Source organism: Malus domestica, chromosome 10 (genome assembly GCF_042453785.1).
Source record: "Malus domestica chromosome 10, GDT2T_hap1".
NCBI classification, from domain to species: Eukaryota; Viridiplantae; Streptophyta; class Magnoliopsida; order Rosales; family Rosaceae; genus Malus; species Malus domestica.
In genome coordinates, this window is record NC_091670.1 from 27,529,504 (window position 1) to 27,548,768 (window position 19,265).

Sequence of the window (19,265 nt, forward strand, 5' to 3'; positions counted from 1 at the left end):
ATGTATGCCACCATCTTGTACCAAACTATTAGAAGAATCATCTCTAGAAAAACCATCATCAGGCAACTCGTTAGACATATTAGCAGCAGGCAACCGATCATCAGAAGGTAATTCGTCAGACCTACTAATAGGCAACTCACTGGGCACATCTGATCTATCGTCAGTAGAAATAATTCCGGGAATGACAGGTTTTTGTAGCAAGGGAAGGTGCACATACGCAATACACCCAAACACTTTCGGAGGAAGCTTTGATACAGAAACAAGATAAACATGTTTTTGTAGCACATCAAACAGTGTCTGAAAATCAAGAACCCTACTTGGAACACGATTGATCAAATACACAGCAGCCAAAACAGTATGACCCCACAAATGATTATGAACACATTTATCCAACATCAAGGAGCGAGAAACCTCCATTATTTGACGATTCTTCCGTTCGGACACACCATTTTGTTGGGGTGTAAACGGAGTAGTCATCTAATGAATAATACCATGATCATGAAAAAAACATGTCAAAGTGTGATTCACATATTCTCCTCCGTTATCAAACCTGAAGACCTTAACTTTGGTCTGAAACTGAGTAGACACCATTGTACAAAATTCTTGAAGAAGTAATGGAACATCACTCTTATTCTTCATCAAGAACACCCAAGTTAACCTAGTACAATCATCAATAAAAGTAACAAACCAACGGAATTCATTAGAAGTAACTTTAGCCGGACCCCACATATCAGAATGTATCAAATCAAATGGCAAAGTAGCTTTAGAATCACTTATGGGAAAGGAAGCACGATGACTCTTAGCCATGACACATGTTTCACACTTGAACTCTGAATCACTACAAGTGTGAAACAAAGAAGGAAATAGATGCTTCATGTAACTGAATGATGAATGTCCCAATTGTCGATGCCACAACCAAATTTGATGTCTGTCATCCACTTTAGCACTTAAAACTTGATGATTATTTGAACCGGAAACAACAATATCATTCATAGTCAAGATGTACAAACCCCCTATTCTTTTACCATGACCAATTATCTTCTGAGTTTGAATGTCTTGAAAATAACAATATGTAGGGTAGAAGTGAGCAGAACAATATAAGGTATCAAGAAGTTTTCCTACCGACAAAAGATTGCACTTAACATCATGAACAAGTAAAGCACGGACCGGTGATAAGGTTGGAGTCGGAGAGATAGTGCCTTCACCCTTCACAAGGGAAGGTCCTCCATTTGCACTAGTAATATACGGATCACGAACATAGTCACATAACTCATTAAACACTCTAAGGTCACTAGTCACATGATCAGTGGCCTCAATATCAATTATCCATTTATTTGTTCCACCAATATGCATAACAACACTATGATTATATTGAGTCATTGAACAAAATCACGAACAATAAAGGCACAAAAGATACACAGCGGAATAAAAACAATTTACCAGAACATTGTTCACGGCACTATAGCATAGCACTATTCATGGCACTGTAGAAGATTACTGTTCATGCACTGTAGCAAAGCATTGTACTGTAGCGCGACACTATTCACTTTTTTTTTTCTCTCACAGAGGAAAATCATGAAAAATGTGGGCACAAAATTAAAACACATAGGTCACCAAGAGCGAACTGCTCTGATACCATATTAAACTAAACATGGTAAATACCAAAAATATATATGACAATATTTGGGAATTTCTTATATATTCATTAATCTCCAAAGTGGAGTATATATAGGAGTTACAATTGGTATTACATATGTACTTCCCTAATGTGGGACAATAAACTACTATTTACACTTTAACTAATATATAACTCGCAACAGATATAACGATATTGAAAGCCTGGTAGAATAATATGTTTACGAAACATAGCGGATACATTGTACTGATGCCACAATTTCCAAGCCTTAAGGAAATATTGCGTCTGGTAAATGTTTTGTCCGAGCACTTGTCGTGCTTGTCGTACTCCTCCTCCCATAAATTCATATTTGTTTTAGGAAGATACCTATTTGGTTTATAAATGATAATGTTCGGCCAGGACTCGGACAACGAGTTTCCAGATTAGGATGACGATTCATATGAAGCATAAAGACAAGAAATTATAGTAATTGTCTCTCAACTTTAACTCAATTTGAGCAATAGTTCCTTAATTAAAAATCTATGATCATTGGTCCCTTAACTCATCAACATGTACAGTTATGATCTTTTTCGTTAACTGTATTAAAACTTTCGTTAAAATTAGTCACGTACCAAATGGTAGATGAGGCTGAATTAAGAGGCAAATATGGAAATCTAAATGAGAAAATTGTAAAATGGTCCCTTAACTTTAATTCAATTGGAGAAATTGTCTCATAACTTTAACTAAATTAGAGCAACGATCCTTCAACTTTAACCTAATTATAGCAATGATTCTTTCAATATGACTCGTTTTGACAAAAATTTTGACGGAATTGACAAGAAAAACCATAAATACATGTTTTGAGGAGTTAATGGATTGATGATCATAGTTTTTAGTTAAAATATCGTTGCTCTAATTAAGTTAAAATTGAAAAACCATTTATATAATTTCCTCTTGGAGTTTATCCTTTTCATGTGCGCCTATAAGCCAACGGCATTACCCATCAGCTAACTCGATTTGCTCTTCTTAGTGATTGTTTTTGTTTTTTTTTTTTTCTGGTTTGACGATTTCTAGACCTCATTTCTGATTTTTTTTTTTTTTCTTTCTTTTGTCAGCTCATTTCTGACTTGTCAATACAAGCCATGGTTGCATATAAAAAAATAAAAAGGACGTAGCCTTATGTCAACCATACTAAGAAAAATTAGAATGAGGATCCTCCCTGGAACCTATTTGTGAGGATTTCGGAGATCCTTCAATCATATTCATTCATCGTATATCGTACGATCAAAAATAATTGTAAATCTTTTTATTTAAAATTAAATATAAACAGTACTTGACGAAAACTAGCCGCACTATGTACGATAAACAAATGTGATTGAAGGATCCGAAGAGGATCCTCATTCGAAAAATTATTGTGTTAAGCGGAAATTGGAGGGTTTGAAATTATTATAATAATTTAAGTGAAGGAATTTTCAAACCCAGACACATAGGCAGAAACCCAACGTCCTATGCAAGAATCAAATATAAAACATCTAATGTACAAGTGAATAATATTACCCTTAGAGTATAATTTGAAGTGGCAAAAATTGGTAAAAGTTACATGAGTAAAAGGGTAGTTACCCAAGCAATGAGTTGTCAAATTGTACATGCCCTTCAGCTGTGTATGTTGCATGATCCGCTATTTTCCGAGCTCCGTATGGGCTTGGATGATAATTTGGTAACATGGGTGGTGACTTAGATCATCTCGTCAAATGTTAAACATAAAATTTAACGCAAATAATAAATTTGAAGTTAGTGTCAAATATGATAGTTACCATATTTGATGTTAATATACGTCATGTCACGTAGCAATTGGCATTACGATTGAAAAACACCAAAGCTGTCTTTTTTTTTTAATGTTAATCCAAATTTGTAACACTTAAAAACACCAAATGAAATCAAACTTGCAGACTGCAGACTGCAGACTGCAGTGGTTACCAACAAAGAACATATATGTACATACAGGAGCCTAAACGCAAGGCATTCATTCATGAAACTATTTAGTTACAAGAAAAAAACAACTTGAAACTTCAACTCAAATATACCAAATACCAAAAACAAAAAACAATAAATCAAATAAAACAAAGATTTCTCCTAATAACTCCAATTAAAAGAAAATGCATAAATCGAATTTGCTTGCAGTAACTTTTCTTTTACTTTTACTTTTACTTTATCTGGTTCAGAAAATATCCAGAATTTCCAAGATGAAATTGTTGCAGAGCGGACAATTGCCCCGCTGGACCCACAGCTCTCGGGAGCACATCCTGCAGAACGTGTGCCCGCAGGGGATAAACGCAGCCCCTTTATGCCTCACCATGCACACGCAGCAGTTATACTCCACATTCCCTTCTTCCGCCGCTGCCTCCTCCTCCTCCTCTTCCTCTTCCTCCTCGCACTCCTCATCCTCGTCCTCGTCCATCGTGTACCTCGACTCCACCCCCATCTGCCTGTCCGTCTCTTCCAACAAGTCCATCAACGACATCCTCACCGGCTCCGCCGTACCCGCCGCCGCACCCGTCTCCACGGACGGCATTTCGTTCCTGGTCTCTTCTTCTGCCTCAGCGGCCTCTTCCGACGCCGCCGATGCCGCGGCGGCAGCTTCAGCGGCCTCCTGCGCCGCCATCGCTTCTCTCGCCGACAGCGATCTCTCCTCTTCCAACGCCGCCGACAATCGCCGCCTTGGGGAGTCAGTCGCGACTTCGTCGGCCGTGAACCGCACGGAGCTCCGGCGAGTGAACATCGAGGCGCGGGGGTTGTCCGCATCCACCTCGTCGGACGGAATCGAGGCGTTGGGGCTGAACCGGGTGGAGCCCCGCCGCGCAATCTGCCTCTCCTGGTGAGTCATGTCGAGATTGGACTCGGGGGTGACGTAACGAACCGAGCCGCGACGCGAGTTGTGAGATCGCGGGTGGTGGTGGCGATTGGAAGCGTAGTTAGCTGTGTTCCGGATAGGGATATCGGAGGTGGGGACACGGACGGAGGAAGTCCAGGCGGAGCCGGCGCGTTTGAGTAGGAGGCGGTCTTTGAACGACTTCCAGGCTTTCTTATCCTTCTTGCCAATCAGGGCCCGGTAGGACTTGGGCTCCTCGTCGCGGATTATATCGAGTAGGGTCCGACCCGAGATTGTGGGGGGAAGTGCTGGCGGTGGAGGGGGGTGTTTGGCGGCTGCAGGGGCCAGCAACAAGTCGTCTAGGCTCAATCCGGCTAAGTCTCTCCCGTTGCTACTTGCTGACATCTGATCGAGAAGCGTTAGCCTCCGGCGACCTTCCATTTCATAAAATCCACACAAAAATAAAAATTAACAAAAATAAAAATTAAAAAAAAAAATTCTATTGGGGAAAGGAGGAAATCAAGGGATCGGATTCGGAAGCGTCCGTTGGTTTTGCTTGGTTGCCGCGTTCTGATGTTTCTTGGGAACTGTAACTGAACCAGCAATGGGGATCTATCATTCTTTAAGACTGATTTATTTTCTTTCAGTTGACTAATATACTCGTTTTCTGAGGGCATCTAAGCAAAACAACACAAGAAAACGTACAATTTTGATGTTTTTCAATTACGAAATACGTACTTCATGCATCAATTACCGTATCCACTTAAGAACTAGAATTTTTATGCGTATACTAAATTAAAGACATTGCGCGCTACTACTCAACGAGTGTGCATAATAAATATATAATGTGATTATGTTGACTCGTCTATCGTTTTGTGATTAATTAACGTATGTTGATCGACACTGCATTTCACAGTAAGTCAGTAACCCATTAATTACCTAAAATTCTCTAATGCTAGATGAGATATGCACAATTAACATAGAATGTTGATGTATCAATTAATTCGCTTCTTTCTTCAATTCATCAGCCTATTTGTGCCAGTCAATCTGAAGTCTTGTGTCGATCGACAGGCATCACATTACACATTGTTATGCAACTTTTATTATGCATGGGAGAAAACTTGCGTGTACAAGTCTGAATTTCGGACGTTTGAGTTTGCAATTATGCGAAATTTTGATAATGTTAGGGGAAAAGATGAAAATGGGGAGTTGCATGGGATACCTTACGTCCCGTGACCGTTGCTTCTGGTGGCACCGTCAGATACGATGGCTCCGCCAGCTTTCAATTATTTTAAGTGTTGTTTTATCTCTCTCTCTCTCTGTGCACAAAGGAAGAAAAAGAAAGCTGAGATTTACCTGAGCCCGAGAGAGACAAAGAAACATTCATATGATGATGGAAGCAAAAGAATAGTAATTTAGATAAAAGATGAGAGAGAGAGAGAGAGAGAGAGAGTTGACGCACCAAAAGGCAAAAGCTAGGCGATGGATGCAAGGGCAAATTGGCGATGGTGGTGGGTCTCTGCGTGTTTGTTTTTTGGTTTGCTTGGTTTCCTTTTTTTAAGCATTATTAGTAATTAGTTGAGTGGATGATTGATTGATTGATTGTGGTGGTTGGTTAATCTCTCAGTTTTTTTGTTTGGTTTTGTAATCTTCCGACTTTAGCTCTCGAAATGTAGGATGGAAAGAGAAGGATGGTTTTTTGGGGGGGACTTGGACAATGGGAGCGAGTCTTATGGAAGGGAAGGCACGCACTAGCGTCCCTCTACTTCCCCTTGTTTGTGGTAAGTAGAGCATTGTCTCAATTTTTTTCATGTAAGCATAGTCGGAAAGAAATGCCAAGGCTATACACCACTTATCAACATGAGAAGCATATATGCAAGCGTGAGCTAATCTAATTAATTCGTGTTTGTGAGATTTAGAAAGCTAGAATAGTCGTCGTTGGATAATGACTTCCCACACATAAAAATATTAAAAACTATTCCAAACTAAGAGATGTTCCTTTTTTATAACAAATAGAAATAAAAAAAAATTCACTAATAATACATTAGTTTTGAAGGTTTTCTGGTGGGAAATTTGTTCCAAAGGTGAGTGGTTGAAGTTGTTAAGTTGTTATGAAGTTGCAAACAAAGTACAGAACATGCAGGTTTTTGGTAGCTTAATATTGGTTCAACATGCCCATCATTTACTATTCTTTTTTAATTTCGGGTGGCAACAATGCATCAGAGTATGTCGTACTTCGATATTTAGAATTGTATGATCAAACATTGAATTTGAACAGTTTTAAGTGCCATAATATGCACTAATATTGGATCAAATGACTCTTTAAATATCGGAGTACGTCACAATGATCTGATAGACTTGTCAGAGATGTTGATTTAATGTAGGTGTGGCATTGTAGGTTCTCTTTGTAATTGATGACTTCACATGTCTTGCCTTTGTTTCTTTAAATACTCTGTCACTATCCCAACAAAGAAAGTACTAGAGGAGGTGGCCTACAAACGTTCTTTTTGTTTAGGGTTTTTTTTTTTTTTTTTTTTTTTGAAAGGCTCTTTTTGTTTAGGGTTTTACACGCATCTATAACACGAAAGTGGTGCATTTTTATGTGTTTTAATTTACTTAAATGATATTGCGTAATTGATTTAGAATGTCTCAAATTTAGATTTCTGGAATCAACTAACGTACATGTCAGGTTCAAAATATCCGCGTGATTGTTTTATGAAAATCATTTTGATTATGGGCTTAGAATGTCGTGTCTTCCTAGGTCATTTTAAGTAGCCCAATTACTTTTCTTCAGAAGAACAATTAAAGACAAAACTTGATATAAGTCTAAATTTTTGAGTTAATATTAGAAATAGTTTATTAACATGTATCACAAATTAATGTGTCTTGCATGTAGGTATATTATATTTTTGTACTTTTTAGTTAGATTTCATATCTCGTTTGTAGGTATTTTATACATTCATATATTTTTTACTTGAGTTGAGTTAGGGTGATATGTTTTGTAACATCTCACATCGCCCAGGGGAGTGGATCCTGTAAGCCTTATATGTATATTCTCATCTCTTCCTAGCACGAGGCCTTTTGGGAGCTCAATGGCTTCGTCTTCCATCGAAACTCCAAAGTTAAGTGAATTCGCGCAAGAGCAATCCCATGATGGATGACCTACTGGGAAGTTATCGTGTGAGTTTCCAGAAACAAAACTGTGAGGGCGTAGTCGGGGCCCAAAATGGACAATATCGTGCTATGGTGGAGTCGAGCCCGGGATGTGGTGGGGGTCCGGGTCAGGATGTGACAATTTGGTATCAAAGCCAATCTCTGGCTGAAAGTGTGCCAACGAGGAAGTTGGGCCCCTAAGGGGGCTGGATTGTAACATCCCACATCGCTCAAGGGAGTGGATCATGTAAGCCTTATATGTATATTCTCATCTCTACCTAGCACGAGATCTTTTGGGAACTCACTGGTTTCGGGTTCCATCTGAAATTCGAAGTTAAGTGAGTTCACGCGAGAGTAATCCCATGATGGATGACCCATTAGGAAGTTCTCGTGTGAGTTCCCAGAAACAAAACCTTGAGGGCGTGGTCGAAGCCTAAAGCGGACAATATTGTGCTACGGTAGAGTTGAGCCCAGGATGTGGTGGTGGCTCGAGCCGGGATGTGACATGTTTTGCATATGGATTTACGTTAGTTCATTAGTTTTTTGTTAGAAGATATTAAATATATTTATTGGAATTAGAAGATGCATGAAATCAAAATATTTTAATTTATTTCTAATATTTTAAAAATATATAAAACGAAAATACAAGAAATAAGAGTGGAGAAAATATAATAATGGACTTATGGCTAGTTTGGTATTATTATATTAAAAAAAATGCTTCTATTGTGTTTTGATAATACACTTACCATTTACCCATTTCTTCTGTTTTTCACCTATCATCGACATTAATTTAAAAAAAAAAAAATTGTTTTACCAAACACTGATGTTTGGTAATTAATTAAGGGACGCATTAAAGCAAATATTGCCGCATACAACTTGCAAAAAAATAATTAAAAACAGATAATGCCAGATAAGCACACAACGAAAAAATATTAGGAAAACTAATGAAAAGGGCTTGAAAACTTTGAGTTTTAATGATAAGGACAAAATAAAGAGTAAAGTGAATAGTACCAGGATTGACTTTTTAGTGTAAAAATGTGGTTTTTCGTTAAAGTGAACAGTACCATATGGTTTTCGTTAAAGCTCCCAAAAATATTTTATATGTGCGAAAAAAAGCGCGGCTTCTCGAGACTTCCATAGATTCTTTGGTTCCCAGCATCTCCCCCTTTTTAGTCACCACCTCTCCTCCGGCCCCAAAACCCAGTACCATCAACTTCTTCTTCTTTAGCGTCTCCGCGTTTTCTCTACGAGCTCAGAAATCGATCAGGTAATTTCAATTTTCCCTCTGTTTTTTTAATAATATTTTTCTCGTTCGGGAATTTGGGATTTTGGTTCGATGAAATCGTAATTGATTTTTAATTGGTTGTGGAATTTCAGGGGTTTTTGTTGTATTTGTGATCTGTTTGGCTGTTTCAGCTTCAGTCACACAATTCAATAATGTCCCATATCCTTTGCAATCGGATCTGATTATTCTTCCTCCGTTATTTCTTTCCAAATCTTTTAATTTTTACTTGTTTGGCTTCCGGGAAACGCCGAGAAAATCACGAAAGATTCGATCTTTTTTGTTCCTGATCTATGAATTCTTGTTGTGTTGGGCGTTTTCTCGGAAACCAAACGGATTGTAAATAGAGAATTGTTTTGTTTGTGATGCTTTAAGTGTTTATTTGTTTGCCTTAACTGAAGCGAACGCGGAAACCAGAGGGATCGAGACCGCGAAAGGGCTCAGGCCAGGTCCGGCGGCAATAAATCCAAGTCCAAAAACGACGGATTAACCCCCGAACAACGCCGCGAAAGGTCCTTTTCTTTGAATTTCATGCTTTTCAAGCTCAAAACTTGCCTGTGATTCAATTCTGAAATTGGGATTTTGTTTGCAATTCAATTTTGAATTGGGATTGTGTTGGTGATTCAATTCTGAATTTGGATTTCGTCTGTGAATCAATTGTGAATTGGATTGTGTTTGTGTTTCAATTCTGAATTGGGATTTCGTTTGTGAATGAACTCTGAATTGGGATTCTGTTTGTTTTCGGTTTAGGGACGCAAAAGCGCTGCAGGAGAAGGCGAAGAAGAAGGCAGCGGCCGAGCAGGCGGGAGGGATCAATGCCGGTGGGAAAAAATGAGATGGGATGGAGATAGTGTGAAGATTAGGGACTAGATTAATTGGGATTAATGTGATTGTGTGTATTGTAATTTGTAATTGTATGGTGTGGGGTGGGAATTAGAAGGGGCGTTTGTTTGTGGGTTGGGATTCGAAAATCGAGATGAACAATCAAATATCTAGTGTTTGTTTTGGTTTTTGCAACCCTGATCTACTTGTTGGATTCTGAAAAGCTTTCAACTTTATAATGCCTTTGAATGTAGCATTAAATTTGTTTCATTTAGAGCATCCCAATGGGGATTTTATTCTTCATTCTTCATGAGGTTATTACATTTCAATCTCAGTGAGAAATTTTATTTCTAATGAACTGAAAAATAGGGTTAGATTTACCATTGGAGCGAGCAACTTTTTTTTTTTTGGTAGTATAAAATCGGGCTACATTTAGCACCAAAAAATAGTGGTTCCTACAAATAAATTAGCAACTCATGTGAGCAAAATTCCATCATTCTCCTTTCACTTGCGAATACATTTATACTCTTTTTTTTTTTTTTTTTTTTTTTTAGCAATTTGGATAATTAATAATTGTTTTAAATTTCATAAGAATTAAAATTTCAAATTGATTTAACGTTCATGAGCATTAGTGGGTGAAATTTTCAAATAATTTTTTTCAAAATTGTATGATACTAATTTAACTATTGGTGCTAAGAAAATTGTTGTGTTGTACGTGAAAATATCAAATTATTTCATAGGGCGAAGTGGGAGTTAGTATTTTTCAACAAATGAGATTGAGATAAGGGAATCTAGTCAAACGAACGGTTCATAAGTGATGAAATATAATTTTTTTCACAATTTGAACAATTTTAGGTTGACAGGTTCATAAAAAAAATTTAAGATAATACGTCAAAAAATCAACTTACAAAAAGTTAATACAAAATAAAAAGATCGCATAATGAAATTACTACATAAATAAATATAATAGCCCCATATACATCTCGAAAAAAATAGTTCCTCGTAGAGAGAGATTCTTTATAGCTCTAAAATGAGCTATATCTACTATTTTTCCAGCTCCATATAAAGCTCTTCATTGGGGATGTTCTTAGTCCCTTCAATATCGAAAAACAATCTGAATTTTGAACCCAATGGCCGAGGTAGGAACTGATTCAAATACTCTTATGCCCCCTCAGGTACCGTTTGGTACGTGGGACGAGACAAAACGGAGTGGGACGAAGCGTTCCGTCCTACGTTTGGTGCGTCTAAAACGGGTGGAACGCGCTGTTCCACGGTACAAATTTTGGATGAATTTTCGTTGCGCCTCACCCCCTAGAACGACTCATTCCACATCCGTGGAACACAAAATTATAATCTCTCTGTCTCCTTCTTCCTCCTTGTTTCCATCTGAGGACATCTTTACTCCATCTCCGTTCCGTCCTGTCACGTCCCGTACGCATACTAAACAATTCCTCAATGACGCCAACGTGCTTACAATGAAGATGAGTTTGTACCTCTATAACCCAAATTTACTACTTTGCCGGCAACTTCTCTTTGATAAGGAGAGAACTACTAGAGAACGCAATCATGATTCTTTTTCTTTTGTTTTTGGTCATACAACAAACACTAAGATTTAAAAAACCAAAAAGACCTTGCAATTAAAAGAACCAATTATCAACTTTTCCAACAGCAAGTAGTTGTAACTTGTTTGCCTTGATTCGAAGAATTACAGGATGATTGTTGTAGCTAGTTTACTTTTTCACATTACCGACTTTTTCATCAGGAGTTCTAAACTTAAAACATAATAGAAGATAAACTAAAGAAAAGAAAATTTCAACATATCTATCAAAACATTTTTAATCATCTTCAAGAGCCACAATATCATTAGTGGCTACATTCTCTAGCCCTCGAAGTTGCTTAAATTGATCAACATGCCCCTGGTGTTTTGAATACAAGTTTTTCACTCTAATATAAGAGCTATTAGGGATGTAGTTAGAATAAACGTATGATAAACAAAGAGTGATGCTAACGTTTAATTATAGTGTGTGGGTTTATTGATAAATTTGGGTTTTATTATTAATTTTATTTTGTACTTACTAGTAATTATACAATACGGTGAAATAGACAATTAACATTTAAAAATTTAAGTTGGATATAGAAAAATGTTACATGAGTTTAAATAAAATTTCTCATCGAGAAAAGCTTGTGTAATGTACTAATGATGTCATTCATAAATGCCTTCACACAAAACTGGAGGGACTTGTGTGTGGTTTGCTCGTATATATCATTAGATTTAGACTCATATGATGGGATCGGGTGAGACCAAATATTGGAACCCTAATTTGTATGAGACTGATGGACGATGTGGCAATACTGGTTATGGATGCTAGAATTTCTCATATAAAAGTATAATATTTGATGTACTTTGATCTCAACGACCTCATGTTAATTTCAGATGTCAAAATTTCTCAAATCAAACAGTTCTATCAAAGTTTCTTCTCACGAACAAGAGTCAAGATCATAACCAAAACTCCAAAACCTTTTTGTGACCATTGTGATAAGGAAAGAGAAGTGAATTATACACAATCGTTTTCTATTTCTACAAATTCATGTTTATTTTTAGCTCTTGAATTGAATGAATGGAAACCGTTTAAATATGTCGTTTAATAGGTGCCCTTGCCGTTTTTCCTTCTTTAACGGTATCATAGCGCGCCCTTACTTTCTCACTGTTACTCTTCTCCACACACACATTCAATCATGGCCTCACTTCCTCAACCAACCCAACCACTTCCTCCGCCGTTTAACCGTCCACCGCCGCCGTCAACTGTACGGCCACAAATGACACTCAATCCCCATCCTCCTCCTTCTTCCTCTTCAACTAATACTAATGCAAACAAAACGACTTCACTGGCAGTGACTCAGAACAGTCGGAGCAAAATTCTTGAGAGTCAGAAGCTGAAAGATAAGGAGGCGAAGGAGAGGAAAGAGGAGACCAACAACAGAATAGCTTCCAGAAAAGCAATCTCGGTGATACTCCGAAGAGAAGCCACCAAAGCCCTGATTGAGAAGAAGAAGAAAGGGTCCAAGAGGCTGCTTCCCAAAACCGTGCTCGAAGCCCTCCATGAGAGAATCACTGCTCTGCGTTGGGAGTCCGCTCTCAAGGTCGGTCCTCTTTCAAACTTTCTTGTTCGAATCGGGTTTTGGCGAATTGGGTTTTCGGAAATTTTATCTGGGTTTGTGGTTTTTCTTCGCTTGGTTGATTAGAAATGTAGGGAAAGGCGAGGTATTGACGTTTTAAGTACTGGGATTTTGGTGTTTTGTTCGGAATAGGGTAGCCGAAGGGTCTACTCTGCTGGCTTCAAGCAGTTTGTTTGTTGGTTAACAAGAACTTTATTTGAATTTAGGTGTTCCGTGCTTAATTTCGTTTTGATTGCTAAAAATGCATAGAAAAGGTTCGATTTTCGGCTTATAGGACCCTTGAAAATCAGAATAATGCTAATTCTGGTAACTAATATCGATTGTTGTCACTGTTGATATATTCATAGAGATAGCTGAATGAACAAATAAATCCCAAGTTTCATTTATGTTCTTAATCTGGGGAGAAATCCTAATGTTCACCGAACAATGCATTAAATATGTTGAGGATTTGAATTGACACAATTTTTTAAAGAAAATCGGTATTTTTATCAACTACTATGATGAAGAAAGAAATCAACTTGGAATCTCATTCTTTGTCAAGTAAGAAGACTCGCGTTATATAAAAAATTCCCAATTTACTGTTCCTCAATTTTCTCTCTTATTGCATCTTTCTATGATTACACATTTCCCGTCTTTATTGTATTGGACAATGTAATTGTTCGTAAGCCTAATATATTATGAGCGTCTTTCTCATGGTCATTTTATCCTTTATACTTTCAGGTTTTTGAACTACTACAGGAGCAGCTCTGGTACCGACCTAATGCTGCTGTATATGTTAAGCTAATCGTCATGCTTGGAAAGTGTAAGCAACCAGAAAAAGCCCATGAGCTTTTTGAAGCTATGATTGAAGAAGGCTGTGATGTCAACACTGAATCGTACACTGCTCTTGTCTCTGCCTATGGTAGGAGCGGCCTCTTTCACAAAGCATTTTCCCACCTTGAGCGGATGAAGACTACTCCTGACTGCCAGCCTGACGTCCACACTTATTCAATCCTCATAAAATCATGCCTGCAGGTTTTTGCATATGACAAAGTGCAGGCTCTACTTTCGGATATGGAAGTTCAGGGGATAAGACCCAACACCATCACATATAATACCCTTATTGATGCCTATGGCAAATCTAAAAGATTTGCAGAGATGGAATCAACACTAGTGGAAATGCTTAGCGAACAGGATTGTGAGCCTGATGTTTGGACCATGAATTCAGTACTGAGAGCCTTTGGCAACAGCGGGCAAATAGAAACAATGGAAAAGTGTTTTGAGAGGTTTCAGAGTGCTGGGATCCAAGCCAACATCATGACTTTCAACATTCTCCTAGATTCCTATGGAAAAGCTGGGAAATATGAGAAGATGAGTGCTGTGATGGAATATATGCAGAAATACCATTATTCGTGGACGATTGTGACATATAATGTGGTGATAGACGCATTTGGGAGGGCTGGTGATTTAAAACAAATGGAGTATCTATTTAGGCTAATGCGGTCAGAGAGGATCAAACCAAGCTGTGTCACACTTTGTTCACTCGTAAGGGCATATGGTCTAGCCGGTAAACCTGAAAAAATTGAAGGTGTTTTACGTTTTGTGGAGAATTCAGATGTGATGCTCGATACAGTGTTTTTCAATTGTCTGGTTGATGCTTATGGGAGGATGGGATGCTTCGCAGAAATGAAGGGGGTGCTTGAGATAATGGAGCAAAAAGGATGTAGGCCAGACAAAGTTACATATAGAACTATGATTAAAGCTTATTCCACCAACAAGATGATTGGCCATGTGAAGGAACTCCGTGAACTTATGGAATCAGCAGAAGGAAGTCAGATGACTTGGTCCCAGAGAGAAAAACCTGACTTTCAGTGACCTCTTTTGCAGGTCGTCCATCCCTGAGGTATACTGTTCCTGTACGTTTTCATTGTTTTGAAGCAATTCCTGATTTTTGTACATGAATATTTGAATGACAAACGAAATGCAGTAAGCGTGGTATATGCTAATGCTGCTATATGACTTGTAAAGTGTACTAAGCCTGCAACATTGTGGTATACCATTTTTTTAATTTTAGTGAATCCGTGAATAAAGTAAATTGCCACATGTTATTGTCTCACTGATAACGTATGCAGTCTTTTCATATTCACAGTCCATTTTTTAAAAAAGAAAAAAGAGAGAGAACCAAAACAAATTCGTGCATCTACACATTAAGCACAGATACATCTCCTTGAATAATATTTGGGTTTGAGTCTTTGAGGTGGTAATTTGAAAATTTGCTATTTGTAAATTGTAATTGATGAATTAGGCAGTTATTCCAGGTACTAAATTAATTTTCTATAGGAGCATCATCTAAAAGTATTGGAATGATTAACTAAATCTGATGTAAGCTCTGTCCTCTAGTTGACACCGTGCCATCTACATTGTCTATGTTTTCAAATGCAAACCCTTCTATTACTCACACTTGCTTTGCCTTTTCCAGTGTGTCTTTTCACCATATTCATCATCCACATTTGCTTCAACATTATCACCTTCTGAACCATGTTTTCAGAAACCTTAAGATTCTTCATGTGATGCTGTGTTGTTGTATATCCCAGCTTGTGTTTCTCTTGGAAGGATTTTTGGCCCAGTTCCATGGCTAATTTGATCTATGTGGTTGTTCTGCACAAAACAAAACATATATATCAATGTATGTTTGGACTTTGGAGTAACCAATTGCTACTTACAGAGTATTCAGCCATTATTACATTCTGTGATGTTCGAGCAGTTATTCTTGTGTCCGGTTCTGAGTCACCACCACTCTGTTGTGGTTGGCAGAGAAAGCCAGCTAAAGATGGTGAAGATTGGGCAGGTTGAGTAAGTCTTGGATGTCCATCTGTCTGCTGTATGTGGGAATTTAACACACTAAAAGGTGGGAAACGTTGAGTAGGTGTAGCTGGTTGCTCGGTGTTTATATTCTTCTGCCTCTTCCTTGTGCGTCCTTCCACTTCTCCATGTGCTCTCTTTCCCACCGTCCTGCCTCTGTATTTATTTTCATTTACTCTGACACTGAAATCGATCACAAAAAGGTATCAAGCCATAATCTTGATATAGTAAGCACTCTACTGCTAGCATACAAGCATATATAGGCTTTATTTATATCAAAATTGTAGAGTGCGTGTTCAAGTGTCTTTGTGCCCATTGACATTGTCTGCTCAACGATTCAAAGTTACATCATAGTTCTGTACACACCAAAGTTTCAATGCATGGTGGGGCAGTCGAACTAAAACGTCCCAAAGTTTGCTTGTGATGCTACATTATATACCTAGTTGCCTTGGATCAGGAGCTGCAATTGGAAATCCCTGACTGAGCTGCTTTATAGCCACCGGTGCTGTAAATGGTCCTGAAAGAATTCGACTCTCTGCAACGGAGTTTCCAACCTGATGCATCGGAGACATTGGTTGTATAGTGTGAATAAGTGGATCTTGTGCTGGTTGGAATCTCATCTAAACTGAACTTGGTTTAGTAATAGATTGGGTACTTGTGCTTGTTGAGATTGCCTTCTTCCCCGAAACAGCTTGAAGTACTTGTTGTTTGTCTGGTCAGCCCGATTGCACCATCATAGGTATTGGAGAGAAAATTGGGATTTCCTGCTGTGCCGGAACAGCTTGAAGTGCTAGTTGACGTGCTGGAACAGACTCTGGGTGCCGTTGTTGAGAAAGGTAGCCCTGCTGCAGTTGGAATCCATGTGATCGCTCTGTTTGAAAGAAAACCGAGTTGAAATAAACATTTTCGAGTGAATTGTAGTGCAAGAAAAGAGAAACACAAAAGTACATGTTACAAAATTATCAAAAAAATATACCGCATATAATTCCATTCAAGTTGTTCTGGTTACTACTATTTAATGGGAAGCGTATGAATGGTGAACTTTTACGTATTAGAATTTTAAGAGAATTTTCTTCAAACCGGCTTCACGGTTTATCGAGTATAACAACGTTTTACAGAAAATTCATGAAAACATTTGCTAAAGTTTCATGGGGAAATTCAAAACTAGCATTAATGCAGAAGGAAGGAAGCATTCAAGGCATAGGAAAATTTAAAATTAATGGGATGCGGTATCTTGATATCCAAGGAAGAGCGTATTGCAGATCGTTGATAATTATGTGGGTGTGAGAGCTTTGTCATTGTAGCTAGTAATTATTACCGTATTGTGATTTAGTTTCTCAAGTATAAGAAAATTTGAAGTTCTTAGAATTCAAGACAAAAGAAAATTTAAAATTAAGTCTCCCCACTGCTCAGTGACACAAATCTTTTAGTTAGGAATCAAAGAGATGCAATTTTCCATTCCCCCCTAACCCGTCCACTGGCGGCCTCTAGCAGTGACGCGTCCCCATTCCCGCCATCCATACCTTAATGTTCATTTTCAAAGTCGGACAACTACTCTGCGTTGGGATTCTGCTCGCAAGGTCAGTCATTTTTCCCTTTTTTTCGCTCAAATCGGGTTTTGGGGAATTTTATATGGGTTTCTACTTGTTCTTCGTTTGTTTGCTTAGAAATGTAGGAATGCATAGGAAAATCTAGCAGAAGGGTTTACTTTACAAGCTTCAAGCAATTTGATTGTTGGTTAGCTTGAGTTTTATTCAAATTTGCTCTCAAACATGTTGAGCTCGATTTCGATTTCGTTAATTCCAGTAGTTTATTAGATTTTTCTTTTCACTATTGATATAATCACAGAGAGAGATGATTGAATAAAATACATCCCAAGGTTAACTTGTTTGAAAATGTACTAATGTTGTCGTTTATATTAAGGTAATCGTCATACTTGATTACCAGAAGTTAAATACGTGTCCAATTATTCAACCTTTGCTCTCGAGGTTTCGAGTTCGATTCCTTCACACTAGACCAAAGTTCTTACATTTTTGGAAAGTTTCTATTTTTTGCTGTATGTACTTTGTCATCATGTAAATAGATCATCTTTATTGCTTATCTTAACTTTATTTATGAGCTCAAAAGTTGTAAGCTTTTATCTCCTTTTTTTTTTTTTTTTGGTGTTTCATCACCTTTAATACAATATTTGAACTTGACTTTTGTGTTTTGCCTTGTTTTTTTTTATTGAATTCTTTAGTGAGGTATCTTTTTGCCCAATAAAGGAAGAAAAAAGATGTCACTTCATGCAAAAGTATGTACTGGAACTACAAACTTTTTGATAATCACACATGGAGGAGCACTACTCGGATTTGACACTAGAACTACCAGAAGCAATAATGTTGCATAAGTAGAGAGAGCATCCTGACAGGATTCTCTTTGTGAGGATCTCGGAGATCTTTCAATTATATTCGTTTATCATACATTATTTGATCAGTTTTTGTCAGATACTGTTTATATTCAATTTTAAACAAATAATTTACAATGATTTCTGAGCGCATGATGTACAATAAACGGATGTAATTGGAGAATCTCTAGGATCCTCACAAAGAGGATCCTCCTGGGCATAAACAAACCAAATTTTCTTTTTTTCTTTCTATTTTCTATTTATATGCATGTGGTACTTATTCAGTGAATACACATTCTCTCTATTTTCAGTTTCAGAAACAAAGATCAAATATGAAAAATTAATTGAAACTTCACCCATCATTGCAACGATGACGGGGTTCCAATGACGGGGAATGCGGTCAAATGCAAAAAAACTTGGAAATTCTTGAAGAATATATAGCAGTGGAAAATTTACAAGAGCTTAAACATGTTATTCATGTTGCAGATAAGATTTACGTATATACGCAATTTTTCAAGAACTACTATGAAACTTAGCTTGTATAATGGTGGCATGCAGTTGGAGGTACATAAGTAACATGTTTAGGACCTTCCAATTTTGCAACTGACTTATTATCCTTTAAGATTTTCAAGCTTATTTGCAGTTTACCACATTTCCCGTCATCATCGTTTCAACGATGTGTGAAGTTTCAGTTAATTTTTCATATTTGGTCTCTGCTTCTAAAACTGAAAATAAAGAGAATATGTAATTGACTAAATAAGAACAATGGACATATAAATAGAAAAGTAAGTTTACCTATGCAACAATTATAGCTTCTTGTTGTTCTAGTGTCAAATCCGAGTACTGCTCCTTCATGTAATATTGTCAAAAGGTTTGAAGAAAATTGTGGTAATTGTCTTTCAACTTTAACTCAATTGGAGTAATGGTCTTTTAACTAAAAATTGAGGACTAATGGTCCCTTAACTCATCAAAATGTGTAACTATGATCATTTTCATCAACTATGTCAAAATGAGTCATGTTAGAAGGACAACTGATAAATTAGGTTAAAGTTGATGGATCATTACTACAATTTTTCTTATTTAGTTTTGCCCCTGGATTCAGCCTCATGTGCGTGACACG

The 19,265-nt window shown here is 37.5% G+C and overlaps 3 protein-coding genes across 8 annotated transcripts; 2 read left to right on the forward strand and 1 right to left on the reverse strand.

Annotated features, from left to right (window-relative positions):
• Positions 1-3,610: 3,610 nt before the first annotated feature.
• LOC103422200 (uncharacterized) lies at positions 3,611-6,070 on the reverse strand. 4 transcript variants are annotated; one of them, XM_070807245.1, is made up of 3 exons: positions 5,947-6,069; positions 5,707-5,803; positions 3,611-4,918 (listed from the first exon to the last, which is right to left on the reverse strand). In XM_070807245.1, the coding sequence occupies exon 3, from the start codon at positions 4,887-4,889 to the stop codon at positions 3,834-3,836; it is 1,056 nt and encodes a 351-aa protein (XP_070663346.1). In that variant the 5' UTR covers positions 4,890-4,918; positions 5,707-5,803; positions 5,947-6,069; the 3' UTR covers positions 3,611-3,833. The 4 variants fall into 4 exon arrangements, with proteins under 4 accessions (XP_070663346.1, XP_070663345.1, XP_070663347.1 ...); XM_070807244.1 differs by having other exon boundaries at positions 5,707-5,840; XM_070807246.1 differs by lacking the exon at positions 5,707-5,803 and having other exon boundaries at positions 5,947-6,070.
• Positions 6,071-8,704: 2,634 nt separating this feature from the next.
• LOC103422237 (uncharacterized) lies at positions 8,705-10,044 on the forward strand. The gene is made up of 3 exons (XM_070806299.1): positions 8,705-8,904; positions 9,321-9,431; positions 9,670-10,044. The coding sequence occupies exons 1-3, from the start codon at positions 8,705-8,707 to the stop codon at positions 9,752-9,754; spliced, it is 396 nt and encodes a 131-aa protein (XP_070662400.1). The 3' UTR covers positions 9,755-10,044.
• A 2,239-nt stretch (positions 10,045-12,283) lies between these two features.
• LOC103422201 (pentatricopeptide repeat-containing protein At5g48730, chloroplastic) lies at positions 12,284-16,112 on the forward strand. 3 transcript variants are annotated; one of them, XM_008360239.4, is made up of 3 exons: positions 12,284-12,882; positions 13,639-14,800; positions 15,446-16,112. In XM_008360239.4, exons 1-2 carry the CDS (start codon positions 12,478-12,480, stop codon positions 14,770-14,772), a joined length of 1,539 nt encoding a protein of 512 aa, XP_008358461.3. In that variant the 5' UTR covers positions 12,284-12,477; the 3' UTR covers positions 14,773-14,800; positions 15,446-16,112. The 3 variants fall into 3 exon arrangements, with proteins under 3 accessions (XP_008358461.3, XP_070663348.1, XP_008358460.3); XM_070807247.1 differs by having other exon boundaries at positions 15,712-16,112; XM_008360238.4 differs by lacking the exon at positions 15,446-16,112 and having other exon boundaries at positions 13,639-15,000.
• The last annotated feature ends 3,153 nt before the right edge of the window (positions 16,113-19,265 follow it).

Coding starts and splice junctions, on each gene's coding strand:
- LOC103422200 (XM_008360236.4), bottom strand. CDS start 4,925: ATGGAAGGTCGCCGGAGGCTAACGCTTCTCGATCAGATGTCAGCAAGT.
- LOC103422237 (XM_070806299.1), top strand. CDS start 8,705: ATGGTTTTCGTTAAAGCTCCCAAAAATATTTTATATGTGCGAAAAAAA. Junction 8,905..9,320: donor CGAGCTCAGAAATCGATCAG/GTAATTTCAATT, acceptor CCTTAACTGAAG/CGAACGCGGAAACCAGAGGG. Junction 9,432..9,669: donor CCCGAACAACGCCGCGAAAG/GTCCTTTTCTTT, acceptor TTTTCGGTTTAG/GGACGCAAAAGCGCTGCAGG.
- LOC103422201 (XM_008360239.4), top strand. CDS start 12,478: ATGGCCTCACTTCCTCAACCAACCCAACCACTTCCTCCGCCGTTTAAC. Junction 12,883..13,638: donor GTTGGGAGTCCGCTCTCAAG/GTCGGTCCTCTT, acceptor TTATACTTTCAG/GTTTTTGAACTACTACAGGA.